General features: G+C 45.6%; 1 protein-coding gene across 4 annotated transcripts in view; it reads left to right on the top strand.

The window, feature by feature from the left end:
• The window catches only part of MYH10 (myosin heavy chain 10), a 955,741-nt gene that overhangs the window by 823,254 nt on the left and 119,765 nt on the right, over window positions 1-12,722 (top strand). For all 4 annotated transcript variants that reach the window (XM_069200300.1, XM_069200299.1, XM_069200302.1 and 1 more), the window contains exons 36-38: window positions 5,037-5,198; window positions 5,573-5,701; window positions 6,756-6,844. In XM_069200300.1, coding sequence (XP_069056401.1) covers window positions 5,037-5,198; window positions 5,573-5,701; window positions 6,756-6,844 — 380 coding nt within the window. The remainder of the gene's footprint in view (window positions 1-5,036; window positions 5,199-5,572; window positions 5,702-6,755; window positions 6,845-12,722) is intronic.

The raw sequence follows: 12,722 nt of genomic DNA, 5'->3' as shown, positions 1-12,722 counted from the left end.
TGGAGACTTGGGGCACTCAGAAATGGACCTCCCAGGTGGTAAGTACCGGCAACTTCGGAGGGCAGACCTGGGGGTGTTTAGGTGAGCACTGAGGGGGGAAGGGGGTTCCACAGGTCAGCACCAAACACACCCTCTGTGGCACAGGGGTGGCAGGGTGCAGGGTTCAAACTCAGCATCGGGCTCCCAATGCTTTTCAACAGAGTGACCTCAAGGGTCACAAGTAAGCTGCAGGCTGGGTCCAGGAGGTGGGTTCAGGGAAACCACAGGCTGGACAGATAGGCAGCTGCCTGCTACAGGTTGTTGCAGCAGAGGTTGAATTCCCCAATGCCAGCGAGCTGCACGTGCACAGTAACATTTGGCGCCAGATAACTTTTAGATCCTTCTCGGGCAGGGGTTGGGTCCTCTGGATTTAGTCTGCAGGCATCATCGTCTTGGTCAGTAGAGGTCAACCCAGGGTGGACACTAGGTCGAAATTACCTGGGGACCTGCTCTAGACCATTGGGCCACCTGGGCACGGTTCTGGGTATTGGGTACAGAGTGGGCAGAACTCGTGGATCTGGGGAGGTTCTGGAGTCCTTTCCTGGAGTTTCTTTGTGGACAGGGCTGCTGTCCTCAGGAGTTCTTGGTCCTCTGGTGGGCAGGCAGTCCTCTTAGGGTTTTGAAGAGGTAGCTGGTCCTGCAGGACACGTCGCCTTTTTGTAGCAGGGGCTTGAGAAGCTGTAGACAAGCCAGTAGGGCTGGGGCCAAATCAGTTGGTGTCTGCAGTCTTCTCTGCTGGGGGTCCGCTTAGCAGACCTTATCCTTTCTTCTTGAAGTCACAATGAATCTGATGACCAAGTTACACGGGAGCCCTTAAATCCTGGATTTAGGGGCATCACAGGGGTCAGTAGCCAATGGCTACTGTCCCTGAGGGTGACTACACCATTCTGATGTCCATTCCCTTTGGGGAGAGGAGACACAGACCTAACCCTATTATTTCCTGTCTTCCAAACCATGATGGAGGATTCTGCAAGGAGGTGATAACTTCAGCTCTGGGCACCTTATGGGTGGTCCTAGCTGCAGTGGTCACTCCACCTTGTTTTGCATCCAAAAGTGGGTCTTTGTCCCATGGGCGGGCATCTCCACTAGCCGGAGTGCCCTAGGGCACTGTAACAGGAGGTCTGAGACTTTGAGGCCCACCGCCAGATGTTACAGTTTCTGCAGAGGGGATATGTGAAGCACCTCCACCCAGTGCAGGCTTTGTTTCTGTCCTCGGAGAGCACAAAGGCTCTTATCCCATGAGGTCAGAAACTTGTCTGGAAATGGCAGGCTAGCACAGACCGGTCAGTCCTGCACTAGCAGTTTGCTTAAAATACAGGGGGCATCTCTAAGATGACCTCTGGGTACATTTTGCAATAAATCCAACACTGGTATCAGCGCTGGATTATTGTGCTGAAAAATCTTATGCCAAACTTCCCAGACTTCTGTGGAGCCATCATGGAGCTGTGGGGTTTGTAATGACAAACTCCCAGCCCATATACTCAATAAGGCCACACTGCACTTACAATGTCTAAGAATGGAGTTACAGTGTAGGGGCATATTGCTCAAGCAGCTATGCCCTCACCTGTAGTACAGGGCACCCTGCCTTATGGCTGTAAGGCCTACTAGAGAGATGACTTTTCTATGCCACAGACAGTGGTTTGTTGGCATGGCACCCCAAGTTGCAAGGGCAGTGTGCGTGTGCTGGGTGAGGGGTCCCTTTTAGGTGGCAAAATACATGCTGCAGCCCCTGGGGACCTTCCCTGACCACAGAGCCCTTGGTACCATGGCTACCTTTTACAAGGGACTTAGCGGTGTGCCAGGGATGTGCCAAATATGGAAACAATGGTGCAGTTTTGGGAAAAAACACTGGTTCTCGGACCTGGTTAGCAGGATCTCAGCACTCTGTCATTCAAGTCAGCATCAATATCAGGCAAAAAGTGCTGAAAGACTTTCCTACAGAGGGTCCCCTAAAATCTCAATTTAGGGGGCCTTAATGGGAGTGAAGGGTAGTTGCCAATGGGCTACTTCACTTTGGGGTCACTATGCCTCCAGATGACCACTTCCTTTGGGGAGTGGGCATCACTGTGTCCCAGCATTCCTAATTCCACCAAACACAAGATGGTGGAATTCCTGAGGCTGTGTTCACTTCAGGCTGGTCACCCACGAGGTGTGCCCAGCCAGGAAATGCAGCACACCTCCATCATAGCTAATTTCCCTGCCAGTTGAGGTGCCAGAGGGGCCCCGGGGCAGGAGGGCAGCATCTTCCTCTGAGGAAGGCCAGATCTGCATACCAAAGTCACTGGGCTTCTTTGAATCCTCCTGCATTGGAATACAGATTTGCAGGTCATCCTATTGGGAGGGGTGTGAACACTTCTTCCAGAGCAGGCTTTGTTTCTGACCTCCGGAGAGCAAAGGCTCTCAACCTTGTAGGTCAGAATCTCATCTGTTGGTGGCAGGCTGGCTAGAACTAGACAGTTAGCCCACCGGCAGTTGGTAGGTTTTCAGGGTGCATGTATTAATAAATACATCACTGGCATCAGTGAGGGTTGATTAATAAAAGATGTGTGATACCAACCATCCCTAGTTTCAGTGAAGCCATCATGTAGCTGGGGAACTCGTATTCACCAGCGTCCAGCACATACATTTAAAATGGCTTCCCCGTACACTTATTATGATTAAGAATCGATAAAGACATAGCGAGGACATTTCTGCTCTTGCAGATATGCCCACACGTATAATATAATGCACCCTGCCTTAAGACTGTAAGGCTTGCCATAGGGGTGCCTAACAAATATTACATGCAGTGTTTAGGGGGTATAGCACACAGGCTTTGTGCCATGTTGTGTTGTCAATTTTGGGGGCACCTTGTCACGGAGCCTGCAATGGCAGTCTACATGAAGTTGATGCTGGGTCCCTTAGAGTGGCACAAGTTATGTTGCAGCTCTTAAGGGCCCTGTTCTGTCCCCAGGCCCTAGGTACCACAGATACCATTTACTAGGGACTTACTTAGGTGCTAAGGGGCCTGGCCCCCTGGGGATCAAGTGTCTTTTTTTGAGGAAGGATCACTGGCACTGGAGACCTGGTTAGCAAGAATCCAGTGTTCCTCAGTCGATGTTGCATCAAAAAACAGGCAGAAAAGTGTGCATGGCATTTATGCGGTGGTAGTGGGGAGAGGGGGGGGGGATTGTGCTGGGTGCTGCGGCAGCCAGAATCCAGTTTTCTTTACTGTGTAAAAAGGAACATAACATGGAGTTGGTGTCTACGTGCATTGCCAACTTAGGGTAAAGTTACAGTACATTCCGTGACTCAAAAGAGTTTATTTGACAAAAAAACAACTTGCAAAAATCCGAGCCCAATACTAGATGTCAGAAGTATGCGGAGCATGTGAATTGACAGTACTACACGCAGATGCTTACAAAATAAGTAATACTTATCTTTTGGTGTTTACTTTATCCAGCCGCAGATTCCTCACCATCCTCCCAACTCTCTGTTCTGTGGAGCAGACTTGTAAACATCCTATAAAGTTCCAAGTTAGAATTTGGTACACTGTTACCTGCTATTTATTAAAAAATTAAGAAACTGATGTTGGCACACAGAAGTAACTCTTACATGCAGTTCCACTCAGTCACTTTATGGTGTTTGTGAAGTGTTTGTGGAGCCGTACATTGCCACCTATGGGTTTTTCGTTTAATCTTAATTTGGCTTTTCTCTTAAGGGTTGAGGGAGAATTGCAAATGCAGATTTTATTAGCCTTGCACATAGTCATTCTATTTTATCATCTATTGGTTGTCATAAATTTGGGAAGTCTGTAATTTACATTGTCTTAACCGAATTAGAGGACTTTCTTTCTCTATTAGTGTGAAAGAAGGTAAACTGGCTGTTTTCTGAATGGCTGGAATTTTGTCACAACAAAAGAGCTCTTAATTGTATATGTAGGATTTGTCGTCTTGTGGTTTGCCTTTGGAGCCATATAGCGTTTCCCACTGATATGTTATAGGTCAGTGCAGCTCTTTATTGGGGCAGACCACTATTGCACTATAGATGTTGAGAACAGATTTTTCTAATGAGTGCCCTAGGAAGGTTGTTCCTTTGTTGAGATCGCATCAGTCTCCAATCTCTTTTATTAGCTACAGGGCTGGCAACTAAATTTTGTAGCCATCTGAATATGTATACAGCTCGGGTGATTCTTAACGATATTGATGTCTTCCTCTTGCGTTTGTTGTGTACAGCTCTCCCACCAAATTATTATTATTATTATTATTTTTTTATAAATGAATGAACCGTCTATTCCATTTGGTGTTAATGAACATTATTGTCCATCCCCTAATGGGGAAGGGAAATATACACCTGTAAAACAAGTTCTCTAGAGTGTATTATCATTGAATTCATAAACAACTACAGTGAAGCGACAAAAATGGAGCAGAAATTTGGTTGTACATTTCTCTTTCAGTGTACTGTCAGAACTAAGGGAAAGAGGGGCTTTCAGTACGATGCATGCTGGTATTATACAGGCCCATGGACACCATTGAAGTGACAGCACAGTTTTTCCTGTTGTAACATTTCTCTTTCATTTCTTTTTTTTTTTTTGTTGTAAAAAAAAAAAAAAATATGTAAATGGGTTTTGGGCAGCAGTGTGCCTGATTTTAAACTGGTGTTATCTTTTTAATGGTTATTAGTAGTTTTATATTTGGATTAAAAAGGAAAAATGGAACAAAATGTACCTTTTTATTTTTCTTATTTTCGCTTTTTTTTTTTTTAGAGTTTTCTCTCTCTTTTAAGTTTTTGAGGATCCTACAAGAGGATAGTTATTCATTGTTTAAGAATTTCATGAAGATAACCATAAAAGATAAATCTTTACAGATGAAAAAAACGTGTTTCCTTTTGGATGATTGTGTATTTGACCATGTCCATGTCATCTGTCCTTGTGAAAGCTATGCAGTATAATACTAATGTGCAGAGTAACTCACATCTGCAGGCCAACAACATAATATACAAACTGCATTATCACAACTCAGGTGCGGGAACTTGAAGCAGAACTGGAAGATGAGCGGAAGCAAAAAGCTGTGGCGGTGGCTGCCAAAAAGAAGATGGAGATGGATCTGAAAGACCTGGAAGCTCACATTGAAGGGGCAAACAAGGGTCGTGATGAAGCCATCAAGCAGTTGCGCAAACTTCAGGTATGTACTAATTGTTCTTCACTGATGGCTAATGAGATTTTTGCATAGTGGAATGCTTATAGTGACTCCTTTAGTGAGGCAAACCAATTCAGCAGTTGCACAGATACAAAGCAGCTTTTTATAAAGAAACCAGAGTATCTTTTATTCCATTCGTACCAATAAATAATTTAAGAAGAAATTAAAACACACACTTGAAATACTTTGGTAGTTAATACACACACTTCATTAGCTCCTTGTTCTGAAAAAGTAGGCTTGCCTAGTTCTGTCTATGTGAAGTAAACGTTTGCCAGGGAATTGAGAGACACTTTCTGAACTTAGTCTTGTTGACTCCCCTTCTCTCCTTCCTTATGTAATTGTTTTTGTTGGGCATACAGGCTCAGATGAAAGACTACCAACGGGAGCTGGAGGAGGCCCGTGCATCCAGGGATGAGATTTTTGCTCAGTCCAAGGAAAATGAAAAGAAGCTGAAGAGTCTCGAAGCAGAAATACTCCAACTGCAGGAGGTCTGTTCTAGCATTGATAAACATTCATCTTTATACGGTCTTGCTCTATCCCCAGTACCTTTGGGTATTTGCTGGCATTTACAGACAAATGCAAATCTGTAGCATTCATTTATTTTATTTTTGACAATGTAAGCTATTATTTAGCCCTGGGATATGCCATTGTGCTTTCTATATAAGGGTACTTTTGCAATCTTCAGCTTAATGTTGATGTGAATAGAAAGGATGCAGGCTCAAAAATGGTACCTCCGGAGGCACAGAGCATGTTCATATGGTGACACCCCTTTCTTTTGCAAGCGACATTGGCTTTATATGTAAAGCAGCAGATTGCTTCTAAGGTTGTCTGCTTTACATATGTTACTGTCTTATTTACTTAATGCAAAAACACAAACAATGCAAAAGTCCTGAAATTAGTAGAGTGAGCCTTAATGCTGGGAAACCAAATGTACTCTCAATGCTTGAAACCAAATATACTCCCATGTCACAGCAAGCACTGTGTAGTAAGCGTTAGTAGTAGATTTTGACTCCGTTTTGTTAAAATGTAGGACACAAGAACGAAAAGAATGAAACTGTACCACCAAATGATATTCAGCGAACCCATATTAGACCTAATGGACTTTTGCAGGTCAAAACATGATTACAGACAATGCATTCGTATTGGTTGTGGCATTTTATTTTGTGGTCGTTAGCTTTGGTGAAGTATTATTTTCCTACTTCAGGAGTTGGTCACAATAAGTGAGGCAGCTTAGTAGACACTGTTTTCTCTACCTATGGAATTTGTGGTGGGGAATAGTACAAACTGAATGGTCTCTTGGTGCAATCTCTGTCTACAGTCTGCTGGGGCAGCACACGTGTCTGCAGTTAAGTTTCTGCCTGCTTTTCTCATGACCAACTGATCAAACGCCTCGGTGGGATCAGAAAATATACCCACCAACTTTTTTTTTTTTTTTGTAGTTCATGTGGAAATACTGTATAATTGTAAGAAGAGCCATAAATGACTGTTAAAAGGCTGATTGTACAATTAGTTCAACTCATTGCTTGCCATGAACTATTGCAGGATCTTGCTGCTTCTGAAAGAGCTCGTCGTCACGCTGAACAGGAGAGGGATGAACTGTCAGACGAAATCTCAAACAGTGCATCTGGAAAGTATGTTTTGTAGTTCTAAACCTTTAAATGGAAACTTAAAAGTAAGAATGTGTCTGGATTGGGCATTTAGTAGTCAGATATTCTTTCATTAGTACTGCTGTCCATTAAATTAAACATTTTGCTTTTTCTAGCATGAGGTGGAGTAGAGGGACATGCAAAAACCCCAGAGACTCACTTCATATATATCCTGTTGACATAAGAAAGTGACTGTAGATCATATGCCAATCACATGAGCCTGCAAATAGCACAGTACACTGCCCGTATATTTGTTTCTTTTTTCACTGTTACTGGAGTTTTGGATTTGGGAGGCATCTTTAGAAGGTAAATCTCATAAGAATGTAAAATGTCCTATCTATGGAGAAGGAAAGTTGAAGTTCTGCTAGCCTTTATGTCTTCAATATAACTGAAACTTTCATTCTCAGTAGCTATCAAATTTAACATTCTTTATCCAGCAACAAGCATTATGCATATCCAAAGCTTGCTGTCTTTCAGAGAAGCTTCACTAATTACTAGATTTAAGTAAAATTATTCAAAAGTAGGGTTGGGTGACCAGTCTGCTGCATTCATTGTATTTTTTTCTCAAATTGCTCAGGAACGTTTTCCACTTACTTGCACAAAAACAACAGACCATGCTCTTGTAACATCCAGACTAGAGTATTGCAAATCACTTTACCTTGGCAATCCTAAATTTAGAATGGTCCAACTTCAAGGGTTCTAGAATGTATCAGTCCTTAATATGCTCCCTTGGTACTGCATTTCCAATCATCTGAAACTCCACTGGCGGTCGGTGTAGGCTCTTTATGCCTGGGTACATTGTCTTCCAGGCTTTTAACAACATATTTTGTTAAAATATATTAAACATATTTGTTTCCCTTTTGTAGGAAGCTGGCCTGGTGTGTGGTGAGTAACTATGGTGTTATCACCTTATACCAGCTCCAGGTATCCCCTATTAGTGAGGTATAGGCAGAGTCTAGGAATCCAGGGCTCTCTAGAGATAGCTGTAGATGAGCAGTCAAGACTAATTTAGGAGACATGCAAAGCTTATGCAATACCACTATAGCCACACAGTATTCTCACACATGAAAGAACCACACAGATTTACAAAAATAAAGGTACTTTATTATAGTAACACAAATACTAGAATACTGAATAGGCAGTCCCCCAACTGGAGGTAAGTAAAGACACTATTACATACACATTAGCAATCAGTAAATAGCATAAAAAACAATACGCATTGGTAAAAGCAAAAGCAAATAGTGAGGGCCCAAGGGGAGAGCCAACCATATACTAAAAAAGTGAAATGCGAAAGGCAGGGCAAGGAAGTGGAATCAGTAAAAGGGAGCTGGAAGAACTAGGGACCCCAAGTGGTGAGTACAAGAGTTACCCCCAGTGACCAAGAGAACAGGGGTAAGTGTCTGGTTTTCCCCCAAATCCAACAAGAGGACTTTGGAAAAGGATTGTCCAAGACCCAACCAAGACTGAAAGAACCCAAAGGTGGATCCAGACAGAAGAGGACCTGCAAAGGAAGGGGACAAAGTCCAGTTCGAGTTGGAATGTCCAGTTGTGGCAGGAGCCAATACCCACCCTTCTGTGGATGCAGACCAAGTTGACAGTAGATGAAGAAGGTCAGCAGTGCAGCACAAGAGCTGAAGAGGAGTCCCAGAAGTTATGCAATTGATGTCCTACGTCGACGGTCAAGATGCAGTCGGTTAGTGGTGCTGGAAAACCACCAACAAGCCTTGGCAAATGCAAGAGACGAAGAACAGGTTTTGCAAGGCTGAAGAGGACCAGCAAGGTCAAGGGGACGCAACCTAAGGAGAGGAGTCTGGGGGGACCCTCAGCAGCTGGAAGAGTCACATGGAATCCTAGCCAGCCCCCACAGGCAACCCACTGGCAGCAGACATGAATCGCATTGTGGCCCACTCAGCACACCTGAAGTGGAGTCCCACGTTGCTTCAGCAGCAGGCAGGAGAATGTGCTTTGCAGGAAGGAATGCTGGAAGCCGGGGCAAAACAGAACCTGAAGAGGAGGAACAAACAAGCCTTGGTAGTTGCGGTGACAGGGGTACTGTCCTGCAAGGAGAGGCAAAGGCTTACAGTGTCACAAGTTGGGCAGCTGGTAGAGAGGACCAAGGGTACCACTCCAGACCACCACCTGTGATGCAGGATCCACGCAGCCGGTCGTCGTTGTGCAGTTGGTGCCTGCGGATGCAGGGGACTAAGTCCTTCACGTCAAGGGAGATTCCTTCTTACTTCTTGTGCAGGCTGACAACTCATCACCCTCAGGATGCACAGCTGGGGAAATGTTGCAGTTGCTGGAAGGAGCCGGAGAAACAATGTTGCAGAGCGGAGTTGTCGCTGGAGTTGGAATTTGACTGTTCTTGGAGGGTCCAATTGCAGTCCCAGTGGCCAGAGAATGAAGTAAACAACCCAGAGGAGTCCTGCTCGAATCTTGCATGTCGAATCTGAGGACACCCCAAGAGGGAGACCCTAAATAACCCAGGAAGGGGGATTGGTCACCCAGCCGGGTAACCACCCATCAAGAGAGGGCTGTGACGTCACCTGCTGACCTAGCCACTCCCATGGGTCTCTGCCTACCTTGGATTCAAGATGGCAGAATCAAGTGGCCACATGGAAGAGCTGTGGGCACCACACCAGGGTGGTGATGGACAGGGGATTGGTCACTCGCCTTTCCTTTGTCCAGTTTCACATGACAAGGAGGACACCAAATGTGCTCTTCAAAGCTCACCAGTGGCTTGAGGAGGCTACCCCTCCCAAGCAGCACAACACCTACTTCCAAGGGTGAGGGTTTTACCTCCCTCTCCCACAGGAAATCCTTTCTTCTGCCTTCCTCTGCCTGAGCTGGTCAAGCAGCAGGAGGGCAGAAACCTGTCCAAGGGGTGGCAGCAGCGTGGGCTGCCTGGAAAACCTCAGACGACTGGTATGAGTAATGCTGGGGGTCCTCTAAGGAGCTCCCAGAGTGCATGGAATCAGACAACCGTTAGTGGCAACAGTATTGGAGTATGATTCCGACGTGTTTGATATTAAACATGCCCAGGTTCGGAGGCACTATTATGTAGCTTGACATAGGTAATAACCTGTGTCCAGAACACAGGTAAAAGGCTTCCCTGCACTTAGGAAGTCTAGTGTAATGGAACTGGAGTTCGTGGGGGCACCTCTGTTCATGCAGGGGTGCCATCCCACTCTGGTGTCTGCACCCTGCCCTTTGGGCTAGGAGGGCCTACCATAGGGGTGACTTACAATGACCGGGTGTAGTGACCTGTATTGAAAGGGTGCATGCTTCTTTTCACGCAGGCTGCAATGGCAGGCCTGCAGACACATTTTACATGGGCTCCCATGGGTGGCACAATACATGCTGCAGACCATGGGGAACCCCTGGCACCCCAATGCCCTGGGTACCTAAGCCCTAGAGATTTATATGGGGTGTGCAAAGTCTTAAGCAACCAACTTTAGAGGGAAAGAGCAGTATCCCAGCAAAGACTGTCAAAACACACTGACAGTAGTCAAAAAGTGGGGGTGCCTATGCCAAAAAATGGGTACTTTCCTACACCTGTGTTCCTAGAAGACATCTCCGATTTTCTACTGCGAAATATGTGTGTATCTCCTCAGTTAAGCTCTCCACATCAGAGGTAGATTTTCTCCTTTTCTAGCCTCCAGTTTCTGCAGTTCTCTTCTGTGCGGCAATGTGGTGTATTATGTGGTGTGGTTGCTAGACTTCACTGTGTAATAAGCTACCAACCCTTCTAGGATCAGTCAGGCTTCATTTGTCAAACCTTAGCTCAACCCGAGCAGCTTTGTCTTTTGAGCAGTCAGGCTTTAACAAAGGAACACGCGTGAAGCATTTAAACAGCACCCAAACAACTGAAGAGGTAAAAAAAACACAACTCTCAAGAAATCTGACACACATGTATAGAAATGTTATATTTATATGAATTTATGGACACCAAAACGCGAAGGATTCACCAGAGGATTCCAGAGAGATAGCTTTTTAAAAAAACAATAAATCAAGATTTTTCAATTAACTGTAAACAAGCATTGGCAAATTCAGCACATTTGACACTTAGAAACGTTTTCAGCAAAAAGTTATACATCAAGGATGGATGCAGTTATTTGAAAGAGCTTTGGCCAAACTAAACTTGATTGGTCCAAAATGGGTTGGTAATGTATTACATAGTGAGGTCATAAATTTATATAATACACCCCCATTTCCTCATAAGCCCTCTTCTCTGAGACACTCTGCTATCATTGCCTGATTTAGAGACTTGTAATCATTCACTTCCATCCCTCTCACCCAGTCATTTAACATTATGCACTATGTCATGGATCCAGTTCTCAAACTGAACTCCATCCTCCTCCTCCTCCTCCTTGTTCTCACAGAACCTCTGTCAGTATTGGGCTGACTTCAATCCAAGCTATCTAATCATAACATCCTTCATATACTCTGTAGGAAGTTGGCTCTGTATGTGCTATTTCAAAGTAAGGAATAGCATGCACAGAGTCCAAGGGTTCCCCTTAGAGGTAAAATAGTGGTAAAAATAGATAATACTAATGCTCTATTTTGTGGTAGTGTGGTCGAGCAGTAGGCTTATCCAAGGAGTAGTGTTAAGCATTTGTTGTACATACACAAGACAATAAATGAGGTACACACACTCAGAGACAAATCCAGCCAATAGGTTTTTATATAGAAAAATATCTTTTCTTAGTTTATTTTAAGAACCACAGGTTCAAATTCTACATGTAATATCTCATTCGAAAGGTATTGCAGGTAAGTACTTTAGGAACTTCAAATCATCAAAATTGCATGTATACTTTTCAAGTTATTGACAAATAGCTGTTTTAAAAGTGGTCACTTAGTGCAATTTTCACAGTTCCTGGGGGAAGTAAGTTTTTGTTAGTTTTACCAGGTAAGTAGGACACTTACAGGGTTCAGTTCTTGGTCCAAGGTAGCCCACCGTTGGGGGTTCAGAGCAACCCCAAAGTCACCACACCAGCAGCTCAGGGCCGGTCAGGTGCAGAGTTCAAAGTGGTGCCCAAAACACATAGGCTAGAATGAAGAGAAGGGGGTGCCCCGGTTCCGGTCTGCTTGCAGGTAAGTACCCGCGTCTTCGGAGGGCAGACCAGGGGGGTTTTGTAGGGCACCGGGGGGGACACAAGCCCACACAGGAATTTCACCCTCAGTGGCGCGGGGGCGGCCGGGTGCAGTGTAGAAACAAGCGTCGGGTTTTCAATGTTAGTCTATGAGAGATCTCGGGATCTCTTCAGCGCTGCAGGCAGGCAAGGGGGGGATTCCTCGGGGAAACCTCCACTTGGGCGAGGGAGAGGGACTCCTGGGGGTCACTCCTCCAGTGAAAGTCCGGTCCTTCAGGTCCTGGGGGCTGCGGGTGCAGGGTCTCTCCCAGGCGTCGGGACTTTAGGTTCAAAGAGTCGCGGTCAGGGGAAGCCTCGGGATTCCCTCTGCAGGCGGCGCTGTGGGGGCTCAGGGGGGACAGGGTTTGGTACTCACAGTATCAGAGTAGTCCTGGGGTCCCTCCTGAGGTGTTGGATCGCCACCAGCCGAGTCGGGGTCGCCGGGTGCAGTGGGGCAAGTCTCACGCTTCTTGCGGGGAGCTTGCAGGGTTCTTTAAAGCTGCTGGAAACAAAGTTGCAGCTTTTCTTGGAGCAGGTCCGCTGTCCTCGGGAGTTTCTTGTCTTTTCGAAGCAGGGGCAGTCCTCAGAGGATGTCGAGGTCGCTGGTCCCTTTGGAAGGCGTCGCTGGAGCAGGATCTTTGGAAGGCAGGAGACAGGCCGGTGAGTTTCTGGAGCCAAGGCAGTTGTCGTCTTCTGGTCTTCCGCTGCAGGGGTTTTCAGCTGGGCAGTCC

The sequence above is a fragment of the Pleurodeles waltl genome, chromosome 7, assembly GCF_031143425.1.
Source record: "Pleurodeles waltl isolate 20211129_DDA chromosome 7, aPleWal1.hap1.20221129, whole genome shotgun sequence".
In the NCBI taxonomy this organism is placed as follows: Eukaryota; Metazoa; Chordata; class Amphibia; order Caudata; family Salamandridae; genus Pleurodeles; species Pleurodeles waltl.
This window is presented reverse-complemented; position numbering and strand designations above follow the sequence as displayed.